General features: G+C 36.8%; 1 protein-coding gene across 8 annotated transcripts in view; it reads right to left on the minus strand.

Moving 5' to 3' along the window:
* Positions 1 to 23,021, minus strand: part of LOC138126175 (basic helix-loop-helix ARNT-like protein 1) — a 247,641-nt gene that overhangs the window by 158,336 nt on the left and 66,284 nt on the right. For 2 of the 8 annotated variants that reach the window (XM_069041933.1, XM_069041924.1), the window contains exon 2: positions 9,305 to 9,406. The exons of 5 other annotated variants lie outside the window; for them this stretch is intronic. Coding sequence is in view for 1 of the 3 variants with exons in the window: in XM_069041879.1 (XP_068897980.1) it covers positions 5,920 to 5,957 (38 nt within the window). In the remaining 2 variants the exon portion in view is untranslated. Of the gene's footprint in view, positions 1 to 5,919; positions 5,973 to 9,304; positions 9,407 to 23,021 lie in introns of those variants that run through there. One more of the 8 variants, XM_069041879.1, reaches the window with a different exon arrangement.

The raw sequence follows: 23,021 nt of genomic DNA on the forward strand, positions 1-23,021 counted from the left end.
ATACAGTGTAGACACTTTAACTGGAATAAAATTCATAACTTTGAAATTGACCATTTTTTAAAAAAAATCCCGAAACAGGTCGATTTTTGTTTTTCCTGCCCACATTTTGGCACATATGGTTTTTGCATATCTGCCCCCGGAAGTGTGCAACAACCCCTAACTTTTTTTTTCAAATGTAAGGGGGTGCCAAGTGATACCTCGTTTGAGAGGCCACTTCGCAAGGAATGCAAGGCACTATTTGTTTCCTGAATATTTTCAAAGCACATGTGCTAAAAAATAAAAACCAATTTTATAAGTTGAATACTATTTAATGCAACAAAATGTTCAAAATGGGTACCGTTTCTTTCTTGGCAAATTGCAAATCGATGGTAACATGCATGCCTTACGTTTTGTAACATTTCCGGTGGGATTTGCCTAATTTTATGCCTAAAACCCAACAGTATTGAAGACCTTAAGTAACGTATTACGCATGAAATTAGGCAAATCACACCGAAAATGTTACAAAACGTAAGGAGTGCAGGATGGTATCGATTTGCAATTTGCCAAAAAAAAACGGTGCCCATTTTGAACATTTGTTGTATTAAATATGTAGTATGTATTCAATTTATAAAATTGGTTTTTATTTTTTAGCACGTAGGGTTTGAAAATATTCAGAAAACAAATAGTAGGTTGTATTCCTTGCGAAGTGGCCTTTCAAACGAGGTGTCACTTGGCATATCTAATCTTTACATTTGAAAAAAATAAGTTAAAGGTGGTTGCTCACTTCCTGCAGCAGATATGTAAAAATTGTATGCGCCAGAATGTGGGTAAGGAAAAACAAAAATCGCCTATGTCCAATTTATGAATTTTATTCCAGTTAAAGTTTCCACACTGTATATACCGGGTGTAGAATTGGTTTACGAGACATAGGATTTTACATGTAAAAATAAAGAGTTTCAATTATTGGCTCCCCTAATAATTTTATGCCAAAATAGTTAAAATGAAAGTTAGAGAGAATTAAAAATACTGTCTAATTCCACTCTTTGTTTTTTTCTAACATCTTGTGGTACTGAAAGAAAAGCAAGAAAGGGGTTAACACAAAAATACTAAAAAGTAGCACTAGCCATGAAATTTGACTTTTAAAATACTATGTATTTGTCGGATGGTTTCTGTATTATTTAATTGTCTTTTAATTTACCCTTCAAATGAAGTCGTACAGGACTACTGTGGCAGGAATTGATCGGTCTGGGAAACCTGAAGCAAATGTTGCTTGGAAGTTGCTTAAAAAATATCCTCCATAATAACATTTAAAGAAATAAATACAATTTCATGCTTAGTAGTACTTTTTACTGTTTTGTGTCAACTTTTTTCTTGCCTTTCTTTCAGTACCACAAGATGTTAGAAAAAAAGTAAGACTAAAATTAGACAGCAGTTTTAATTCTCTCCAACTTTCATTTTAACTATTTTGCCGTAAAATTATTAGGGGAGCCAATAATTGAAACTCTTTATTTTTACATGTAAAATCCTATGTCTCGTAAACCAATTCTACACCCGGTATGTATTATGCATAACAGATTCTCATGCACATGAGTTTTATAATTCAAAATATAAGCTGCTACTGGCCAGTTTTAATCGTAGCTCACAGAAGAGCCCGCTTACAATTTTTCCGCAGACATGCCGACTGGCAAATTAAAGACTGGACACACGCTTTGTTCACGAATGATTCGAGGTTCTGTTTTTCCACTAATGATCCTCGTAGACGAATTTGGAGGAGGCCAAGTGAACGATTTATTCAATGTGTCATACAATAAGTGGATCGGTTTGGTGGTGGATCAGTTATGGTTTGGAATCTTCAAGATCGTACCAACTTGGTGATTGTACACGGAGGTTCAATGACTGCAGTAATATATAGGGATGATATAATAATCCATATTATTGAACCATTTGGGGCTATACATGGACCAGAATTTGTTTCTATGCGTGATAATGCTCGACAGCATATTGCGAATGTTATACGGCAGGAGCTTGTTGTGGCCAACATCAATGTTTTAGAGTGGTCACCGCGGAATCCTGATCTCAATCCAATAGAACATCTCTGAGATAATCTTGACAGAAAGATCAGAGGTCTCGAAAATCCTCCTCGTACCTTGCACGAGCTATCCATTAGTGTGCAAGAAATTTGGACAGTCATTCATCAAGAGGAGGTGACTGCATTCATTCAATTGCACAATTGATCATTGTGCACTTACTATATCGAGACTGTACTGTACTTCTCTTTTTAAAAACAACTGATTTAAGACACTTATCAACTTTACTTAAAACAAGGAAACACAACTGAAAAATAAAATGTATAAAGGGCGTCCAGACCAAGTGAGAGACCAGGTTCTTTACGAATGCTCAAGCGGTTTGGACAGTTCTTTAGGAAAGTGAACAAATACATGCTTACTGGCGCTCGGCAATGTTCCGAGACGAGTAGAAACTTCAAAGAACATTTGTATTCTTACGTGAAAAAATAACTGTCACGAACTTTATCCAAATATAAATTAGGATCTTAAAATAAAAATTGGAATTGGAAATAATAATATCAGAAAGTTACATTTATTTGAAATCTGTTTATAAACTTGCCCAAATAAAATCAGTATATTATGATGTCTTATAAGAAGCATTTTGTAGCACGCACGGGTTTAGGGCACGACGAGCTTGCGGATTTCCATCATAAAAAACTGATATCTGACGTAACATTAACAGCAACAAAGTGGTACAATTGCGGCCACGGAATTTTGGTCGTCACTTTCATGTCAATTAACAAAAAAAAATGGATGTAGTCCATGCTTTATTGTCATTATGACTTTTATAATTGACATCCAAAAATTTTTCAATGCCATACTTCATTCAAGTAGTTGCGAACACGCTACCAATACCCTAATTCAATAAAGTGCAGATAATATCCCTGTTCCAAGATTACGCGAAATGAAGAAGCGCGCTTTCTTGTAAGTCAGTCAGCATCCAAATGACAAGTCTTGTAATAGCAGAAAGGGTATATATTGTTCGCACTATTTGAATGAAGTATGACAATGACAAATTTTTGGATTTCAATTCCAAAAGTCAATCATAATGACAATAAAGTATCGACTACATCTTTTTAATTGACATAAAAGTGACGGCCAAAATTCCGTGGCCGCGACTGTACTATTGGGAGCATGAAAAGTGGGACATCAAATTTCTGTCCGTTTTGAAAAATTCGATGTGTAGTTCAAGCTTTATTGTGATTTTGCCTTTGATTATTGTCATAGAAATTTGACACTATTCTAGCTGACAGTTTAAAAATTTATTTTATACTCCTGTTTTCCTTTTCCAAATGCCCTCTTCTTTTGATAAAGGTAGATTTTAATTGGGATTAAATAAATATTCGCTACGTGCTTACTTACACTCATTCCCTACAACCTACAATACTTAATGACAACGTCAATCAATTCAAAGTAGTGTTGAACAGATAATGGTCATTTCACATTAAAAGTCAAGACAGTGACTGATGTCCCACTTTTTTTGCTCCCAATAGTACCCACTCAAACAGCCCTTCTTGATCACCCCGTATTTGCAGATTATTGGGATAAATCGAATGTTTTTAAATGTTGCCACAGTTACTGTAATAAAAAGGTCCATATATTATACAAAAAAGAAAATATATTTTTTAACATTTTTACCTGATGTTTTATGACTAGGTACTTAACAACGTACTGTTAAGCTCTTCCGCGAGTTTTGGGGCACCTGTATATACTATGTAATACATTATGTATTACAGTGGCGGCTCGTGAGGGTGGGCTCTAGCCATATGTATGAAATTGTCATGACAGCTACCTCTAATCGTACATATTATCACAAAGTACATGATCACTCACTACCAACATCTAATCCTGCTTAATAGAGAATTTAGAAGCTTTGGATATCGAAACAATTATTTTAAATCTACTACGGTAACATTGCAAGGTAATGATGTACGAGTATATCTTTGTCTACATTGTATTACCGTTAATAATAATAATAATAATAATTGATTTTTTTGTCTGAAATTTTTTTCCATATTTTTTTTTATGTTACATTTAAACATCCTCGATAAGATAGTAAGTAGTTAGTACGCCAATTTTAGGACACCTGTATGTATATTCATTCTCATTTCTTAGGCGAGGGCGGCCACATAATTACAGGGCCAAAAAATTAAATTATTTGACCTTGAGAGGAAAATCCAACGTGAATAGACTTTATGTTTTGTAAATAATGACATGCAGGTAAACACCGTTCACGTTGGATTAACCATTGCTAAATCGCATTATGTTGGTTAGGTGCATGACACTATTTATAAAACATAATTACGGAGCCAAAAAATTAAATAATTTGACCTTGAAATGTTCAACTCAACGTGAACAAGGTTTAGCGTTCTTCTCGATTTGTCAACCTATCGTCAAGAAATTGCCGAAAATAACGAAGAGTCTCCCGTGCTGTATGGGCTATAACCCCGTCTTATTGAAAATACCCATGAGCCAATTCATCATCGTGGAGTTGATTGATGAAAACATGAAGAATGTTGTTCCATAGCGAAAACAAGATTAAATCATGAATATATTTTGTTTAGGAGTGAAAACCATTTTCACAGATTAATGATCTTCAATTATTATGTGACAAGCTGAGCCATACGTGTTTAATGCTTTTGTTTTACATGACCTGCTTGACCAGAAATTTTGTGAAACACACGGTACATATAATACAATGAGCGGCAAAAGTATGGAATCAATTCCTTAAAAATTAAACAACATTTTTTTCAAAAAAAATCTTTGTGCACAGGTCAATTTTAGTTTATAAAAATACATGTTTTAGAATCAAAAAAAAATCCAAGCAGTCATTTGTTTTCGAGTTATGACGTCATCGATAGTTTTTTTAAATGGAAACCCCCTATTTTTTTCTTGATTCTGATAGCCCTTTTAATTGTCTAAATGACAGTATAAAAATTTTGTTATCTTACATAAGGAAATTCTTGAGAAAAAACATAAGAAAATTGGAAAAAAATATATTTTATAACGAACAAAAACAAGTCAAAAAATCAAGTAGGTAAATCAAACAGTCAAATGTTACTGTCAATTTCATTCATGTGTTATTGGTTTTACAAAACGTTTTCGAAAATGAATCATTTAACAGAAACACAAGGTATAGAAATTTTAATTTTGATTGGGTGCGGGGATAAAACTAGATAAAACTAAAACAGGGGGAATTTCTTCATAAACTTGCTTATTGTCAACAAGCTGGGGGATGGCAATTCGAACATTTAATTCCATAATTTTAAATACTTACTAACACAGTTTTTGACTTGTTTTTGTTCGTTATAAAATTAATTTTTTCCAAATTATTTTTTTTCTCAAAAATTTCCTTATGTAAGGTAACAAAATTTTTATACTGGCGTTGAGACAATTAAAAGGGCTATCAGAATTAAAAAAAAACAATAGGGGGTTTCTATTTTTAAAAAACTATCGATGACGTCATAACTCGAAAACAAATGACTGTTGGGGAATTTTATTTTGCATTAAAATATGTATTTTTATAAACTAAAATTGACCTGTCCCAAGATTTTTTTGAAAAAAATTTTGTTTAATTTTTAATGAATTTATTCCATATTTTTGCCGCTCACTGTATAGACATGTACACTATAATTTAAAATTTTGATTAATTTTTAAAGGTGATCAGTGATCAGTGATACCCTACATGACATCTTTTCTAGCCATAAACGCTTATTGCTCGCCGGGCAAATTGTAGATGTCGCTTGTAGTTAAAAAAAAAAACCTTCTGTATAGCGGTCAATATTTCTTTCCCCATGGATGTACGTTATAGTGAAGTTTCACTGTATTTAATAAATAAATAAAATATACGGAACGTCGCGATAGGATTACCAACAAGGGCTCTAGCAGAAAGCTCGGGGCGCATTTTGACATCCACCTACACAGAGTGTTAAGGAATAGTCTCCCAAGAATTTCAGTGAGTTTGTGAGGAAAAATGTGGTCGAAAACGTTAATAGCATTTTTTCCCAACATGAATGGTTTCCTCAAAAATAAAAATTTAGAATGGTGCCCCACAGTTTGGGAACTTTTGCACCATTTCATGGTTGTAACAATTAAATAAATAGTTAACGTTTTGTAATTAAAGTCAACTGCTTAGCAACCAAAAGACAACAATGCCTTTTTGTCAAATTTTATTGAATAATTAGTAAAAACGTTTTACGTGTTGATTGTCAAACTCAAGGTCGCTTAAAACTTATGATTGAACTGTACGTTAGTGAGAAATCTGTCATAAATTCCAAATACCTTATAAGCGGGCCTAGCTACTTTTCCTGATAGTGCCTTAACGACCGTCACCGGCAAATTCCTCGAATGCAGTTGCTCGAAATCAATTGCTCGAAAATGAAATTGCTCGATTGTAACTTTTCTCGAAATACAAGTTCCTCGAACTGCAATTTCTCGAAAATGTTTTGCTCGAATTTATGTGGTAGAAAATGTGTAATTGGAGTGTAATTGGTAATTAATAATTACGGACTACTCGTAATAATGACATTAATGTCTTCAAAATATTCCTGTAAAAAATTACTTAGAAGCCATTTTTTTGCGTATAAGCGATTGTGCGAAAAACGTTGTGCGATAAGTGCCATAACAGAATCTCGGAAGTTGAAAAATCTCGACTTCGTCTCGATTTTTCAAACTCTCTCGATTCTGTTATAATGCACTTACTAACCTTATACCCCAATTGCATATTGCATGATGGAATCTCCAATGCCTGCACCCGAAGATCTCTAACGGCCTTACCGCCTAACCGCAATTACAAATCCCATACACAAAATGTATAACTGCATGATACTCGATAGAATATTCGGGCATTGTAAACGATTGTCATCTTCTTCGCAGGCGACGGATAAAAGATAGATCAAGTCAAAGCGTAGACTTTGACAGTAATAAATTTCGAATCGTTACCTAGAAATCATTTTTAAATCGAAATATATAATAAGTACAGGGTGTTTATAAATGTCTGTGATCGCGGTTTGCCATGAAATTAGATTCATACAAATGGTAACCAGAACTATAATAAATTTGAGGTTAAGTGTAATCTGACAACAAATGTCAGTGCAAAATGTCAATGCCATCAATGTTTTACCCTTTCACCAATAAAGTGATAGCCGTAGTATAAGTGCTATATGCCGTTCACGATTATTTTAAACACGCAGGAGGCCGCGATATTTTTTTGTTAGATTGGCGTCAGGTCCTGTCATATGACGTTTCGTTTTTAAATATTCGCATTGTTGTCAATTCCGTCATTAATTTAGTTAATAAGAATTTACCCAGAACTGCCCTACAAATATGTATGTTTCATTTCAATTACAATTACGATTATTGTTCCTAATGCGTTCAATTATTTGAAAAATGTAACAACTTGGGAGCAGTGTTCGGTTGAATTATAACCTAAAATAGATTTATTAAGACAAATCACAATACTGCCAACTAAAATGTCAGATTGTCATAGATAGTCCGAATTTGAAAAATCGTGAATGGTTTATAGGTAAACGTGAAATAGACTTATCCATTTCAGGCAGATTTGATTTCAGTCAAGTTTGTCTTAAGCCAGGTTGAAAAAGAATTAAGGTTAGAGAAGGAACCATCTCTAAAAAAAAAACAGGATTTATCTGGTCCGGATGATAGCACCCTAGAAGAGCTTAGGGTTACCAGATGGACATACGATTGGTCAGAAAAGCAAACGAGAGCAGAGGAGCAGATCAGTGGATTTAGACTGAAGTGCCAATCTGCGCAAAGAAATGTTTGGATTATCTTCAATTCTTTCGCGGATATCTTCTACAATCTCTTGAGCAACTGGTGGCCTACCTGAAGACTTGCTTTTTACGATGCTCCCAGTTTCCTGAATGCGTTCTAAAGTTCGTCTGATTTTCTGACGTAGACAATGATCGTCACAATGGTATATTATTATACTCATGTCACATCGTGAGGAAGTCCCTTAACATTGACACAGAACATAATAAACAACAAAGTCAAAATGCGGAGGCGAGACGCCGGTAATTATGTTGATAAGCACTGCACTATTACTTGATAGTAATATCCGTAATAGTGTATGTACTCCGGCAAAATTGCCGTGCCGCCGGGTGGAGGTGGGATAGTAAGTAGATCTCGAAATCTGATGCGGAATTGATCGACACAAGGCTCGACAGAGTATGCCCAGACGCCATCGTTATCTATACTGTTCCTAAAATAAGCCTCTAAAATGAATTTATTTTGTTCGAATTCCATCTTTCACAATCTGTCTACTTGACGTATAATTATTTTGACGTGCATTGCTAGTTAAGTTCACGATTTTGTAGAGAATTAGCTTTTTTCAAAGGCAACGTGATAAGAGACATTTATAAACACGCTGTATAATGCATTCATTTTTGTAATGACGAACTAACTGGAACTTTTTTTTGTTAATTTTTTTTACAAAATATATGAAAATTCGACAGTTGGCAATGATTTAAAATGTCATATTATTGTCGCTGCCAAAATGAATGAATTTCCAAAACGGAGTAAAGCATCAACAAGCAGCCCATTTTAAAGGCTTTCAACAAAATTAAGAAAGAAATTACTCATGGAGACAATGGAAACGTAAATACGTAAAGTACAAAATTGTACAAGCAGTGGCGAATGTTTTTTCGGTAAATCCTAATCTAAAATAAAACTCTTCCTAAGTGCTGCACAGGCCTCAGTCCCAGAAGTATGTATAGAATTTTAAATGAGGGACAAGAACAAGGCTTACGGGAAACTTTAGCATCCATGACATATCTCCAATTATTGTTAATTTGGTTAAAGATTCGGATTCGGGCTTGGAAAACAGCGACGATGACGAGGATGAGTAGCAAAATGCAAAATTATTTCATTGTTACGTTCAACTGTCTTTTCGTATTTCTTTAGTGCAACTTTGCTTTTTTCTTCAAAATAATTACACATTTAATTTCACTATACTTTGAATTGGACCAGTTTTGACAGAACAAATGACGTGACCCATAACCTAACTTTTTAAAAGCCCAAATTCGCGGTAAAAAGATGTATTCACAAGACAAAAGTTATTAAATTTAGTAACTCTAGTTCGTCATTACAAAAGTGAATTGATTATATAAGATTTTTTCGTGCACAAAGCAATATTTCAGCAGTCCCAAAACAGCAAGGAACATTTTTATTTTCAGAAAACGGTTTAATTTATCCAAAAACGGTATAAAGATGTTCGACCACATTTTCCCTGATAAACTCACCCTGAAATTCTTGGGAGATTATTCCCTAACACCCTGTATACAGGCTGTCCCAAAGGGACCTCATTCCCTTAAAGATGCGTCATCTAGAAGTGTCATGGAGTGCTGAAAAATATATTTTTTTTAAATCAATATCCTTTATTTGTAAAGAAATGGGTCTCTAACGACTCCACAGTCAAGGTCAAAATTTAGAAGTAAACGAGCTTAGTTTATACCAAAATATTTATTTTGGATGTACATACAACTCATCGCTTTGAAAAGTTTGAGCTAAAAATAAAAAGTTCAAGAAGTATTGTCATTGGGGTTTAAAATTAAATCTTCACTTCTACAACTGGAACTAGACGACAACATAGCCAGTGCACCTAACGACGGATTGTTACTTCATAGTTACTAAAATAAAAAAAAATATATTACTGACAGCTGTTGTTTTAAAAAAAGTCAAACTACGATGTATACCTACTTCCAATGAATAGGCCTATATGTAAATTGAAGTATTTGATTGTTGTATTACCTGAAGCTCATCAAAATGGTTGCCTAGGTATTCAATAATACAATGATATTACGTATTTCTAGGTAGAGGTCAGGGTTGTCTTTTTTATTTACAAATTGCGCATATTTCATGAATAGAGGGTCAGGATTTTTTTAAATTAATTTCCAGCACTCTACTACATCCTTAAATAACATACCTTCATCACAAAATACGGTTTAAAACAGCTCCTACATTTAGTTTTAAATAATTTATAATCCATGATGATTGTCAATCATTTTAGAGCCCGACATAATAAAAATAATTCGTACGTCAGTTTTTAGGCGATTTTATCATGTCTTCAAACGATAAAAAACAGACTGATCTGTGGTGAGTGGCGTAAAAATGCTGTTCAAGCTGCACATTTTTACTCTCAAAAATACCCAAATAGGCCTATTTCTAGTTTTTATCTAACGTTGATTTCTTCCAATATTTCTTCTTATAACCTTACATAGAAAACAAAATGTCATTTTGATTTCTAAATGAAACTACTTTAATTCCTTGTTTGTAAAACGTTAAAGATGGTATCTAGCAATTTGAGCTTTTGGTATTTTGTTTTGCCTAACATTAAACAATATTTCTTCTTATAACCTTCTTACATAGAAAACAAAATGTCATTTTGATTTTTAAATGAAATTACTTTCATTCCTTGTTTGTAAAACGTTAAACATGGTATCTAGCAATTTGAGTTTTCAGTGACTTGAATATGAACATTGTCTTATACTTTTACTATTAAAAATTTCAAATTATTTTTAAAGGAACCTTTGGTGGTTGTAAGTTCGGCATTTCACCATGTACTATACTTCGTGAATCACCCTGTATATTTCCAACCTTTCCGTTTCCGCGCAATGACATCATTGCCAGATTTTGTATGATTTCCCTATTCTTATAATCGAAATAATCCAAAATAGAAATAGGCATTTTTTTTTATTAAAATTGTAACACCTCGCCAAGCACACCACCTTGGTCATCGCGCTTGAGGCCGAGACGAGGCAGTCGGCAGTGTCGGCACGAAAACGGAGACGTGTAAAGTCACAGTCCGAGCACAGTATTCCGAATTATTAGTGTATTTTTCCATAATAAAGCCCATGTTAAATTTCGGTCAGTGTTTAAAGTGAATTTTCGCCGCTGATCTTCGGAACAAACCCCTCCCGACCTTAGGGGAAGAAAACATCCCCTCACAAATTGACGCCCAACGTTGTGCCCAGTTTCAAGTGAAAATTCTAAATTCACCATGCCGAACGGAGGACACGGATTGGATTCCGCAAGAGGTGCAGAAGAAACGGCCCCTGCAGTAAGCAACATTACCTTGACCAACGCCCAGTTCCGAGAATTACTCGAAGCAGTCACGACGTCAGCAACTACAGCTGTGACTCGCCAGAATTCCGAGAACCACAACGAAACGTTCCAAGGTAGCTCCACACATCAGGTAGGCTCGTTCACAAATTGCAGCCATCGCTTTGACGGAAGTCCCTCCGCCGACGTAGAAGCTTTTATCAACTGCATTCTAGTGTTTAAAGATTGCGCAAACGTTTCCGACGCGAACGCATTAAAAGGTTTCGCGATACTACTAACCGATTTGGCCGCCACGTGGTGGAACGGAATCAAACATAGTATAGAAACTTTCGATGACGCCGTTAACCGTTTACGTAATGCTTTCGGAAGAAAGAAACCAGCACACCAGATTTTCCGTGAAATTTTCGCGACGGAACAGAATGCCAAGAAAACAGACATATTCATTTGCGAGACTCGGTCCCTTTTCGCACAACTGCCGTACCGAATTTCCGATGAAATGCAAATTGACATGATCTTTGGATTATTGTCGCTCAAAATTCGAAAACGACTCGCGCGCAACTCGATCCGCACACTCGATGAATTGCTCCAAAAAGCAAGAGAAGCCGAAGAAACCTTCGATGAAGAAGAACGAGAAAGACTTGAAGTGAAGACAAGCCACACACCGCAAACGGATGATAAGCAAAAACGTCCCGAGAGACCACGATGCTTATATTGCAAAAAGTTTGGACATGAATAGAAAGAATGCCGAAAATGGAAACGAGACTCTGACGTGCAAAATTCCCAGAAAGTCTCCGATGACCAGAAAGTGAAGGCCGAAGCGTCTGACGACAAGCCTACAATCTCATGTTACGGATGTGGTGCACCAGGTGTTATAAAAAGCAATTGTGCAAACTGCAGAGCGAAATCCCAGTCTTCAGCACAATCACTCGATATCTTTTCTGTTGAACCAGAGTTGAATATGCGTCCAATGCGACCCAGAGAAAGACCATTGCTCTTAGTCAACATATGCAACTTGGACGGGTATGCCTACGTAGATACATGTGCGAAACAAAGTGTCGCAGGATACCGTCTGTACCAGAAAATGAAATCGATCAAACAAGAATTTTTGTCAACGACAATGAAGGTCACATTAGCTGATGGTGTTGCAAAGTCAAAAGAAGTACTCTACACCACGGTAACGGTCAAGGTCGAAAGTCGTCACATACCGATCACCTTCATCGTGTTTCCCGATGCCAAGGACAACGACACATTGTTAGGCGTCGACTTCGTCGAAGATGCAAAAATCATCATCAATGTACCGAACAAAAAAATGGCAATTTTCCGACGATCTTGAAAAGGCTTACGATCTGAAATTCGAGAACTCGTTCAAGGAAAAGATAGAAAGAAATCTCAAAGTTTTCTCTGTCGAACCTCTCCGAAATAACGAAGGCACCACACTGAGTCAAGAAGAGAAGGGAACTCTCAACCGACTGTTAAGCGAATACGACGAAATTTTCGGACCAAGTCAAGTTCCAACGCCTTTCGCTGAACACAAAATTGATACTGGACGAAGTGCACCCATTGCCATGCCTGCATATCAAATGACAAAGCAAAGGAAAGAGATTCTGAAAAATGAAATAGAGAAAATGTTGAAAGATGACGTAATCGAACCGTGCGAATCACCATGGGCATCACCTGTAGTGTTAGTTCCCAAAAACGACAACAGCTGGAGAGTGTGTATCGATTACAGGAAACTAAACTCAGTGACCAAAGCTGACAAGTACCCACTACCGCGAATCGAAGAGTTACTGCATCTGGCCAAACAAACGCTGTACATGACCACGATCGACTTGAAGTCAGGTTATTGGCAGATTTCAGTGCGCGAATCCGATCGCGATAAAACGTGCTTCACCTCACCGTTTGGAACATTCCGATTCAAACGAATGCCATTTGGACTGAAGAACTCTGGTGCGACGTTCCAAAGACTCATCGATCGTTTCCGGAACGGACTGAATGACATTGCCATTTTGGCCTACTTAGATGATCTAATCATCGTGTGGCCATCTTTTCAGAAGCACATCAGTGATCTCAAACAAGTGTTCGAAAGGTTAAAACATTTCGGTTTACGCGCTAATCGAAGTAAATGTTGTTTTGCTCGCGCGAGTATAAACTATCTTGGCCATGTGATAACCAAAGACGGAATCCGAGTGAACCCGCTCAAAGTGGAGGCCATCGTGAAGATGATCCCTCCAAACAATGTCAAAAAACTGAAATCATTCATTCAGATGTGTTCTTGGTTTCGCAGGTTTGTACCAGATTTTTCTGACGTTGCTCGACCACTGACGGATCTCTTGAAGAAAAATGCCACATGGAATTGGTCGACCCGACAACAAGCCGCCTTTGACGATTTGAAGAAGTTCCTTACAACCGCCCCAGTTTTGCGACAAGCTGACGAAACGCTGCCCTTCAAGATTCGGACGGATGCTAGCAACTACGCGTTGGGAGCTGTTTTGCTCCAGGGGGAGGGCCCTGAGGAGAAACCAATTGAATATGCGAGCCGATTACTGACGCCTAGTGAGAGGAACTACGACACTACCCAACGAGAAGCACTTGTCGTAGTGTGGGCCTGCAAGAAGTTCCGTGGTTACATAGAAGGCAACGAAGTCATCGTCTCCTCCGATCATCAGCCTCTCAGGTGGTTGATGTCTCTCCAGTCACCAACGGGAAGATTGGCCCGGTGGGCTCTTTCGTTGCAGCCTTACGACATCAAAGTAAACTACATTCCTGGCAGATCAAACGTTCTAGCGGATATCCTTTCCCGTCCTACCATTCCCGATGAAATCGATCAATCCTGCGAGCTGTGTCCCGTCGAGATTGAGTATCCACGTCTTGCAGCCCGAGACATGAGGAAGATGCAGTATGATGATGCCGAGGTTAGGAAGATCATCGACAGCCTCGAAGGAAGAGATAAAGTCAATTGTTCAAATTGGATGGATCGTGGATTCATAATGAACAACGGAATCTTATACCGCTATGACCCTGACGACGACCAAACGAATGCCCAATTGGTCATTCCAGAGCGTGAAAGAATGACAATTTTCAAAGAAAACCATGACAGTCCCGATGCCGGTCACTACGGAGTAGAGAAGACGGTCCAGAAAATCGCCGCGAAGTATTATTGGCCTGGTATGAGGCATGACATATCCAAGTATGTCAAAGGTTGCCTGAAGTGTCAGCGTTACAAGAGCAGCAACCTAAAGCCCGAAGGTTTGTTGAGAACTCCGCCGCCCTATCAAAGATTCGAGACCCTTGCCGTTGATTTATTTGGCCCGTTACTTCAGTCACCTGAAGGGTATAGATGGATACTGATGGTAGAAGACGTAGCAAGCAAGTGGATTGAGCCATTTCCGCTGAAAGAAGCCACCTCTGTCGCATGCGCTCGAAAGTTGATTGACGAAGTGTTCCTGCGATACGGTTTCCCCCGCAAGATGATTTCCGACAACGGAACTCAATTCGTCAGTGGTGTAATGCAGTACGTCGCTGAGTGCTTCGGAGTCAGCCAAAGCGTCAGTCTACCATCCCGAAGCGAACCCAGTTGAACGCAAGAATAAAGATTTGAAGACTCAGTTAGCCATGTTGGTAGAGGATCACCATGATCTGTGGGTCGATAAACTTCCGTCGATTCGATTCGCAATGAACTCTGCAAGATCGATTTCTACCGGTTTCACCCCCGCTTATCTGACCTTTGCCCGAGAGCTGCGCGCTGAGGGAGAAGTTCGAAGAGATTTACGTGCCGTGGTCCAGAACGAAAATTTCGTCCCAGAAGTCACGCCGTATTTGTTAAAAGTCGCCCAGGTTTTGGAAGATGCTCGAGAGACCCTCCAGAATTCCCAAGACAGAACCAAAGAACAAGCCGACAGGAAAAGGAGACATCATGAATACAAGGAAGGGGACATGGTCCTGGTTAAGACACATTTTCTGAGCAACGCTGCTGCCGGCAAGACGTCGAAGTTTTATCCTAAGAGAGACGGCCCCTACCTAGTAACGAAAAGAACCTCACCCGTTTCCTGCGAAATTGCTTCCCTCACCAATCCAGAGGTCCCACTCGGAAAATACCACGTTTCTGATCTTACTCTGTTTAGACCCGATCCAAGTGACGAAGTCCCGCAGCCCACACGACTCGTCCGACCCAGAGGACGACCCAAAAAGTTTCCTGGAGCCGCCTCAGTACAACCCGTCGACTCCAGAGGGGGAGTCTGTAACACCTCGCCAAGCACACCACCTTGGTCATCGCGCTTGAGGCCGAGACGAGGCAGTCGGCACGAAAACAGAGACGTGTAAAGTCACAGTCCGAGCACAGTATTCCGAATTATTAGTGTATTTTTCCATAATAAAGCCCATGTTAAATTTCGGTCACAGTGTTTAAAGTGAATTTTCGCCGCTGATCCTCGGAACAAACCCCTCCCGACCTTAGGGGAAGAAAACATCCCCTCACAAAATATAATTATTAAATTATGGAAATTATGTGTAAATTTTGACACCAAATTGAATATGTCCACTTCTGTTCACGGAAAAAGCATACAAGTCTTGAGAGTGATTTTTGGAAATTTTTGGCTGTGTAAATTTACTTGATATTTGTTTCCATGCTTAGCCATATTAAGTTATCACTTATCAGGTAAGAATGTACAAACATTAAGTACACTTTTAATTCGACTGAAACCACGGCCTCCTAGATTCATAAGAGACTCGTCTCTTATCCGGCCTGTCGCATTCGATAAATGTCTGTTTTTGAAAATTCCCCATAAATTCCCCGTATAGTATGTCCATCTAGCGGCTTTAATGTGATCCATATATTAGTATATGCAACTAAAAATACGTATGAATAATGACATTTTATATAATAAATTGTCAATTTGAAAAAACTCCGTGCGAGATACGTCTATCTAAGTTATTATAGAAAATATAGAATATACAATTATCTACATTTTTTGTTCTTTATGTTTTTTTGTCAGATCAATAGTTTCGTAGTTACAGCGTGTAAATCGAGAATTTCTATTATTTTTATACTTTTTATTCTTTTCCACACCACCACAGAGGTAGAGCAATAGGGTGCGTTTTTTTTAAGTAGTGTCCCCGGTGGGCATAGTCCACGATGCAGTAGAAGTTTACTGTTTTATTCTTTTTGATCTCTTTGTAACGTAGACGGATCCACATGATCTGGATCGATCGGTATAGATGAGCTGAGTTCATCAGAGTTTATGAATTCGGGAATTCCTCTTGTTCCTCAGGGTCATCATCATCATCATCAGGATCATTTGGCGTTTACCTGTTTTATTAGTATACACGTTGGAGTCCGATATGCCCGTAGACGGACAAACAATTAATGCTCGATTTCTACAGGCTGTAACTACGAAACTATTGATCTGACAAAAAAAACGTAAAGAACAAAAATTGTAGAGAATTGTATGTTCTACATCAAGACGAACAAATACCTGAACTCAATGAATTTCTATTTTGGCAAATGCCAGATGATCTTGATGATGATGATGATGACCCTGAGGAATAAGAGGAAACTTCTCAAGAGGAATCCCCGAATTCATAAACTCTGATGAAGTCAGCTCATCTATACCAATCGATCCAGATCATTTGGATCCGTCTACGTTACAAAGAGATCAAAAAGAGTAAAACAGTAAACTTCTACTGCATCGTGGACTATGCCCACTGGGGACACCACGCCAAAAAAAAAACGCACCCTATTGCTCTACCTCTGTGGTGGTGTGGAAAAAAATAAAAAGTACAAAAATAAAAGAAATTCTCAATTTCTACACGCTGTAACTACGAAACTATTGATCTGACAAAAAAACATAAACAAGAAAAAATGTAGATAATTGTACGTTCTACATTTTCTATAATAACTTAGATAGACGTATCTCGCACGGATAATGAAATAATCGCAGACATGTGATTTTGCACCCCTATTCTCCAGTATGGCGGGGCAAGCGGCAACCCCCCAAGGTCGCAAACTCAACAACATTAATAATATGCCTGACAGAAGATACCTGTCAAGTATAAACTTTTCTGTACCTTTTGCAAGGTAAAACTCCCTATTGATTGGACTATTAGTTTCATGCGACACGGTAAAATCGTCCGCAGCACAAGCGAAAATAGTTCGCAGATCAGCGAAAATCGTCCGCAGCACGACACGGTGAGCTAAAATCAGGGGGTCGAGTTTTTAGCGGAGTGAGCGAAAAACAATCAACTGTGTGTCACTTGTCACTTTTCAATTTTCAATGTTCATTGTGTTGTGACCTGAGTGACCTCAGTGCAGAGCTGCAGGAGTAGCTGTATATAATATAGTTATATGTAAACGATAAAGACACGACAAATATTGTAAGTTTACAGATGGATGTAGGATTTAATACGTAATTCTCAATTATATGGCTTCAACAATTCATCTATTGGAAAAATTTGTGTAGCAAAATGTGAAGAGGAAAATGGACAAATTATCACAATATAGGGTATTGCTATGAAAACTTGTGTTCTGTTCAATATAATAAACCATCGTCAAGACCATCGAAACGTAACCTCACAAATTTTGCCAGTCTGTTTACCTCTAAAAGCGGACGTATTGGCAGTTTCTATTGAAAAATACAGTTTTGATGTTTATTAGGGGCTATTCCGTACCGAATACGTTAAAAGATCGCATATTAACAAGCATTTAAATCTGGGAGACAAATTTGCTGTTCTGTAACTTCAGAATAATGGACACCGTTAAAATGGTAACATTTAATTGTTGTGAATTGTTGATTGTAAACAAGATATATAAAATGATATCTTGATTGCGAAGGAGCCCCAGCGCTTGCGCACAGCATAAAATTGATATTGTTGTTGTTAGTATTTAATATAAGTGAGGTTAAATGCTGATAAGACTGCAATAATTTGCCCCCGATGTTAACCATCTGGTGTGGTGTGAACCTGATGTGAAAATGTCTAAACTTGACAATGATCTCAATGTATTTATCAATATTAATAACGGAAATTAATATTTATAGTGGGAGAAACTAAAAACGTCTGTCTCATGCTGTGATCACGTCTGTTGAAAAGTGGTCCAGGTACAGATCATTCAATGTCAAAAACTCAAAATCACCTCATGCAATTCTCAGTAGAAATGAAGAATAAAGCAAATGGTCATTTGGCAGTAAGAGAAACGCGAAAAATACTGGGGGATTACTAAAGGTAATCATTGCATTGATTAATACAAATATTTTCCAGATAAAAACTAATTGGACAGCAAGAAACATGAAGTTCAGTAAAATGTTTTATAGGAGATGAAAAGGCAGAGGCATGAAACTACAACACTAGCCAAAATATACAACAAACTAGCACAAATAGGGTTAACCGAACAATGAATTTATATACATCAAGAAACAAACATATTAGGCATTCACGATCTTTTTGGGACAGAGTTGGCTATGATTTTTTCTTTTCATGTTGGACTAACTGATTCAGTGATGCAATTTTTTTTTTCTGTCAGTGTCTATCTGTTCGACATTTTCTTGTCACCGCATTGCCAGATTTATTATTTTAATATTCGTAAGAAACTAAATGATTTATTAAGTGTATAAAAATAATTTAAATTTCCGTCAAAGGAGCAGTCAAAATAGCCAATATAATTTTATTACGATAAAAAATTCCTATTAAACGATTTAATTTAATTTAAAAAGGACAGACCAGATTTAAGAAATCCGGCAACAATGTATAGTGGAACCAGAAATATAGTGTTTTTATGAGGGATGGAGTACTATTGCGGCCAAAAAATTTCGTCCGTCACTTTCAAGGCCCTGACATGAAGTGTAAACTACCCTTAAGCACCAATAACCTCGCTTTGTTATCGTTATTGTCATTTTGACAATCTGTCATTCAGTCCATCAGTTCAAATTTTGTGAATACAAAGGACAAGTTCCACTCTTACACAATTACCACACGACCGCTAGTCGCTAGTGGCACTAGAGACTAGAGGCAGACTTGCGGTTATTTTTGGATTAAAGTACCAAACAGAGAACCGTGTAAATTACACGAGTATGCCGTAGTTTTTAAAAAATCAAACGAAAAACATTAAGGCAAAGACAAGGAAATGAAACATTTATTTTTGTTTAAGTACTTAGCTAAATCAAAAGATAAAATGAATGAAGTTTAAAATCAATACTTGGTCATTGCTCCATTGGCGTCAATAACTCGTCTTACACGACGCGAGATGGAGAGGCATAAATCTCTGTGATAATTCCTATGTAATGATTGCCATGCATTAGTAATCGCAGTTAAAAGTTCTGCCCTATTCCGAATTACTTGTCGTTGTTGCAAATTACGAACCAAAAATCTGCACTGCGACTTGGCCAATCAAGAACGTTTATGCTACCATTCTGCTACCCTATGTGCTGAATGCATTGAACAATTGTCTTGTTGAAATATGAAGTTAAAATTCGGAAAAATTCTTGAAACTAAAGGCATCATCACGTCTTCAAGAATCCTAACATAAACATCACTGTTGAGCCGATCTTCTAGAGAAAACATTAGCCCAGGCCTATCTACTAAAATCCATGCCCATATGTTTGCCGAAAATCGACCGCTCCTTTCCGTTGTATTTGCTTGTATTTACCCCTTCAACAGCTGTCATAAAAGGGCTATTGCGTAATCTATTGAGAAGCATATTATCTTCTTCTGCAGTAAATGTGCTAGGCCTCCCTGAGCCTTGGCGTCTTTCAATAGTTCCATTCCATTTTGTCTCCATTTCTGAAGAATGGACGAAATTGTACTTTTAGGTATACGAAGGTCCATCGAAATCTGAGCTTGGGACATTCCTCTTTGTACAAGAGTTACTATTTTGATTTTATTAAAATTTGATACCGATGGCATTTTGCTTGACTTTCAAAAGTGACAAGTAAAAACATCAATCATAATGACAATAAGGAATGGACTACACCGATTTTTTTGAAATGACGGAAAAATGACGGCCGAAATTTTTTGGCCGCCATAGTACTATTGCGGGCAAAAAAAGTGGGACATCAACGTCATTGTCTTGACTTTTAATGTGAAATAACCTTTACCTGATTCTAACCCTACTTTGAATTGATTGACGTTGTCATTAAGTATTGTAGGTTGTAGGGAATGATTGTAAGTAAGCACGTAGTGAATATTTATTTAATGTAAAGTTCCAATCAAAATCTACCTTTATCAAAAGAAGAGGGTATTTGGAAAAGGAAAATAGGAGTATAAAATAAATTCTTAAACTGTCAGCTGGAATAGTGTCAAAAAAAAATGACAATAAAGCTTGAACTACATCGAATTTTTCAAAACTGACAGAAATTTGATGTCCCACTTTTTTTGCCCGCAATAGTACATTAACTTGAGAGGGTCAGTTATGGCAGGGCAATAAACTTCTGGCACTCGTCGCGCGACTGGGCTCTACCTACCTTTGTCTCCGATGGTCCATTTTCAGACGGCTCAAAAACATCTTTCATAGAAGATTTTATAACTCTCTTCAAGTTGGTAATATAAGTGACCCCAAAATTGTAAAAGAAATTATCGACCAGAGTCCATAAAAACACTATATCTCTGGTCCCACCATACCTATTCAGAAAATATAACCCTAAACTGAAAACAACCTAACCTAACACAAAAAGTTTCAATTTCCTTTAGGGAATTTAGTTATCACCGAGGTACTGCCAACAAAATTACTAGATGGTCATAGCCAACTCGGTCCCAAAAAGATCGTGAACGCCTTATATCGCGCGTTCAAATGAAATCCTGGGCTGGGTAGGCGTTGAAAACCGTCAATTGTTGTGCTTTTTTAAAGCGTAGATTAATTGGAGCATGTTGACAGATAACCTAAAATTTACAGCCAAAAAATCTTTCTTTTTTTCTTTCTTTGCAATGTTTTACATTAAAAATACAATAACTTAACGATTGCTATTCTCGAGGTAAATATCTAAGGGCACCCTTTGCTGAAAACAAACATGTTCAATTATGTCCCGATTAAACATAAACAAATGTCATTCTTGTCAAACGGCGGAAATTCAAATTTTACACTGTTCTAAACGCTTTAATTTTTCCAACGCCTACACAGCCTAGGATTTCATTTGAACGCGCGATATTTGCAAACAGGGTTTACTACAGAATTCTTCCAAAGAGTTGTTCTTCCACATTTGTAATCTAAATTGGCTTTGACATGAATACCTCACAAATTTTGCCAAAGTGTTTACTTTTAAAAGCGGACGTATTTGCAGTTTCTATTGAAAAATGCTGATTTTTGATGATTATTTAAAAACACCATTGGATTTAAATAATATTAATTATTTATGCCTTGCTCCTTATTCCTCCAAGTACTATCATCCATAATAATATAATTTATAGAATACATATTACTTAAAATCAATAACGAGCGTCATAGAAGTTTTCACTTATGTCGTGCGGTCTTAAGCACACACCCTTTTTTTTATTTTTTATTTTAATTTGACGTAACGTTGGTTACCTGAATACACACATGCATTGATGTGTTTTGTAAAACTGAACATACAGACTAATGCCCGTTTGCACTGTTTTGTAGCTAAGCATTACTTACCATAGGAAAGACTTAAAGTTATGTCTTACCTAAGTCTCTCATCGTTTGCACCGTAGATAGTTAAGCACTCCTTAAATGTAAGCAACAGTAAGGTCTATTCAATTTGGCAACACAGCAAAATTCTAGTAATATTGGCGGCGGTTGGTATAAACTTAGTTACAAACTAGATTTTTGACAGGTGTTTCTAACCACTTCTCTGTTATTGTTATCATTACAGAGAACGGTTAACGATAGTGTTTTTGACTTTTTTTACGTGATGGCTAATTATCTTGAAAACAACAACGACGATATATTCGAGGACGATTTTGATATCCTCAAAATAATTTCTGAGATCCCGTATCTGCAGGATTACCTAATTCTGAGCATTTCGATACTCTTGATGAATAAGGTTTTTATAAGAGATTCCGGTAAGTACCCATAGTCACTCACAAACCTAGCTAATGTAATAAAATAATCAAAATTTTAAAATAAATTGCATTCTTTTTTAGCCTAACCAAGCAAACAACATTGAATTTGTTAGAATTAATTGAAGATGAGATAGAACATCGAACATCCTACAGATTTGTAAGAAATACAGACAAATAAAGTACCAATCATATAAATATGTACTTATTTTCAGCACATGATGCCACAATTTTTAACAGTAGTCGTGTGTAAGCAAGGTTTGATGCTGGACATTTTCCCAATTGTGTATTGTTAAGTAATGTGCAAAATCCACAAATTACATCAATAAGATTACAATAATGTATTTACTCAGGTGATAGTGGATCACCCCTACGGCCATACTTTTTAACACCCATATTGAATTTCCTGTACTTGCATATGGCCTATGGTTAAAAATGGACACTGCTTTGACAGTAATTATTGCTGCAGGAGTGCTACACAACTTTGCCAAGTTAAACAAAGAACAAGAAGCACCACCTGCTGAGGGCATAGAACACAATGTTTTGGAAGAAATGATCCAAATGGGACAAGTACCACCTATAAATCCAAATGCCGAGGACCATGCCAATAGAGACATTAGAAATCGATTTATAAATAATCATTTTGCAAATTTATAATAAAAAATTAATTACAATACAGAATTGTTATTCCAGTTCTTAATTTTTTTTAATTGTTCTTTTTTTAACTGTAATTCTACTTGTACAATTTGCATCTCCATTTTTCGTTTTTCTTCTTCAAACTCCACATTCCTCTTCAGCTGCTGCTCAGTTAATTCGGCTATAGACAGCCGTTTGTACCATAACCTTACCTGGCAACTCATAATAAAATAGCAAAAAATTTGCTGAACTAATAATTTA

Source organism: Tenebrio molitor, chromosome 1, assembly GCF_963966145.1.
Source record: "Tenebrio molitor chromosome 1, icTenMoli1.1, whole genome shotgun sequence".
Taxonomy (NCBI): Eukaryota; Metazoa; Arthropoda; class Insecta; order Coleoptera; family Tenebrionidae; genus Tenebrio; species Tenebrio molitor.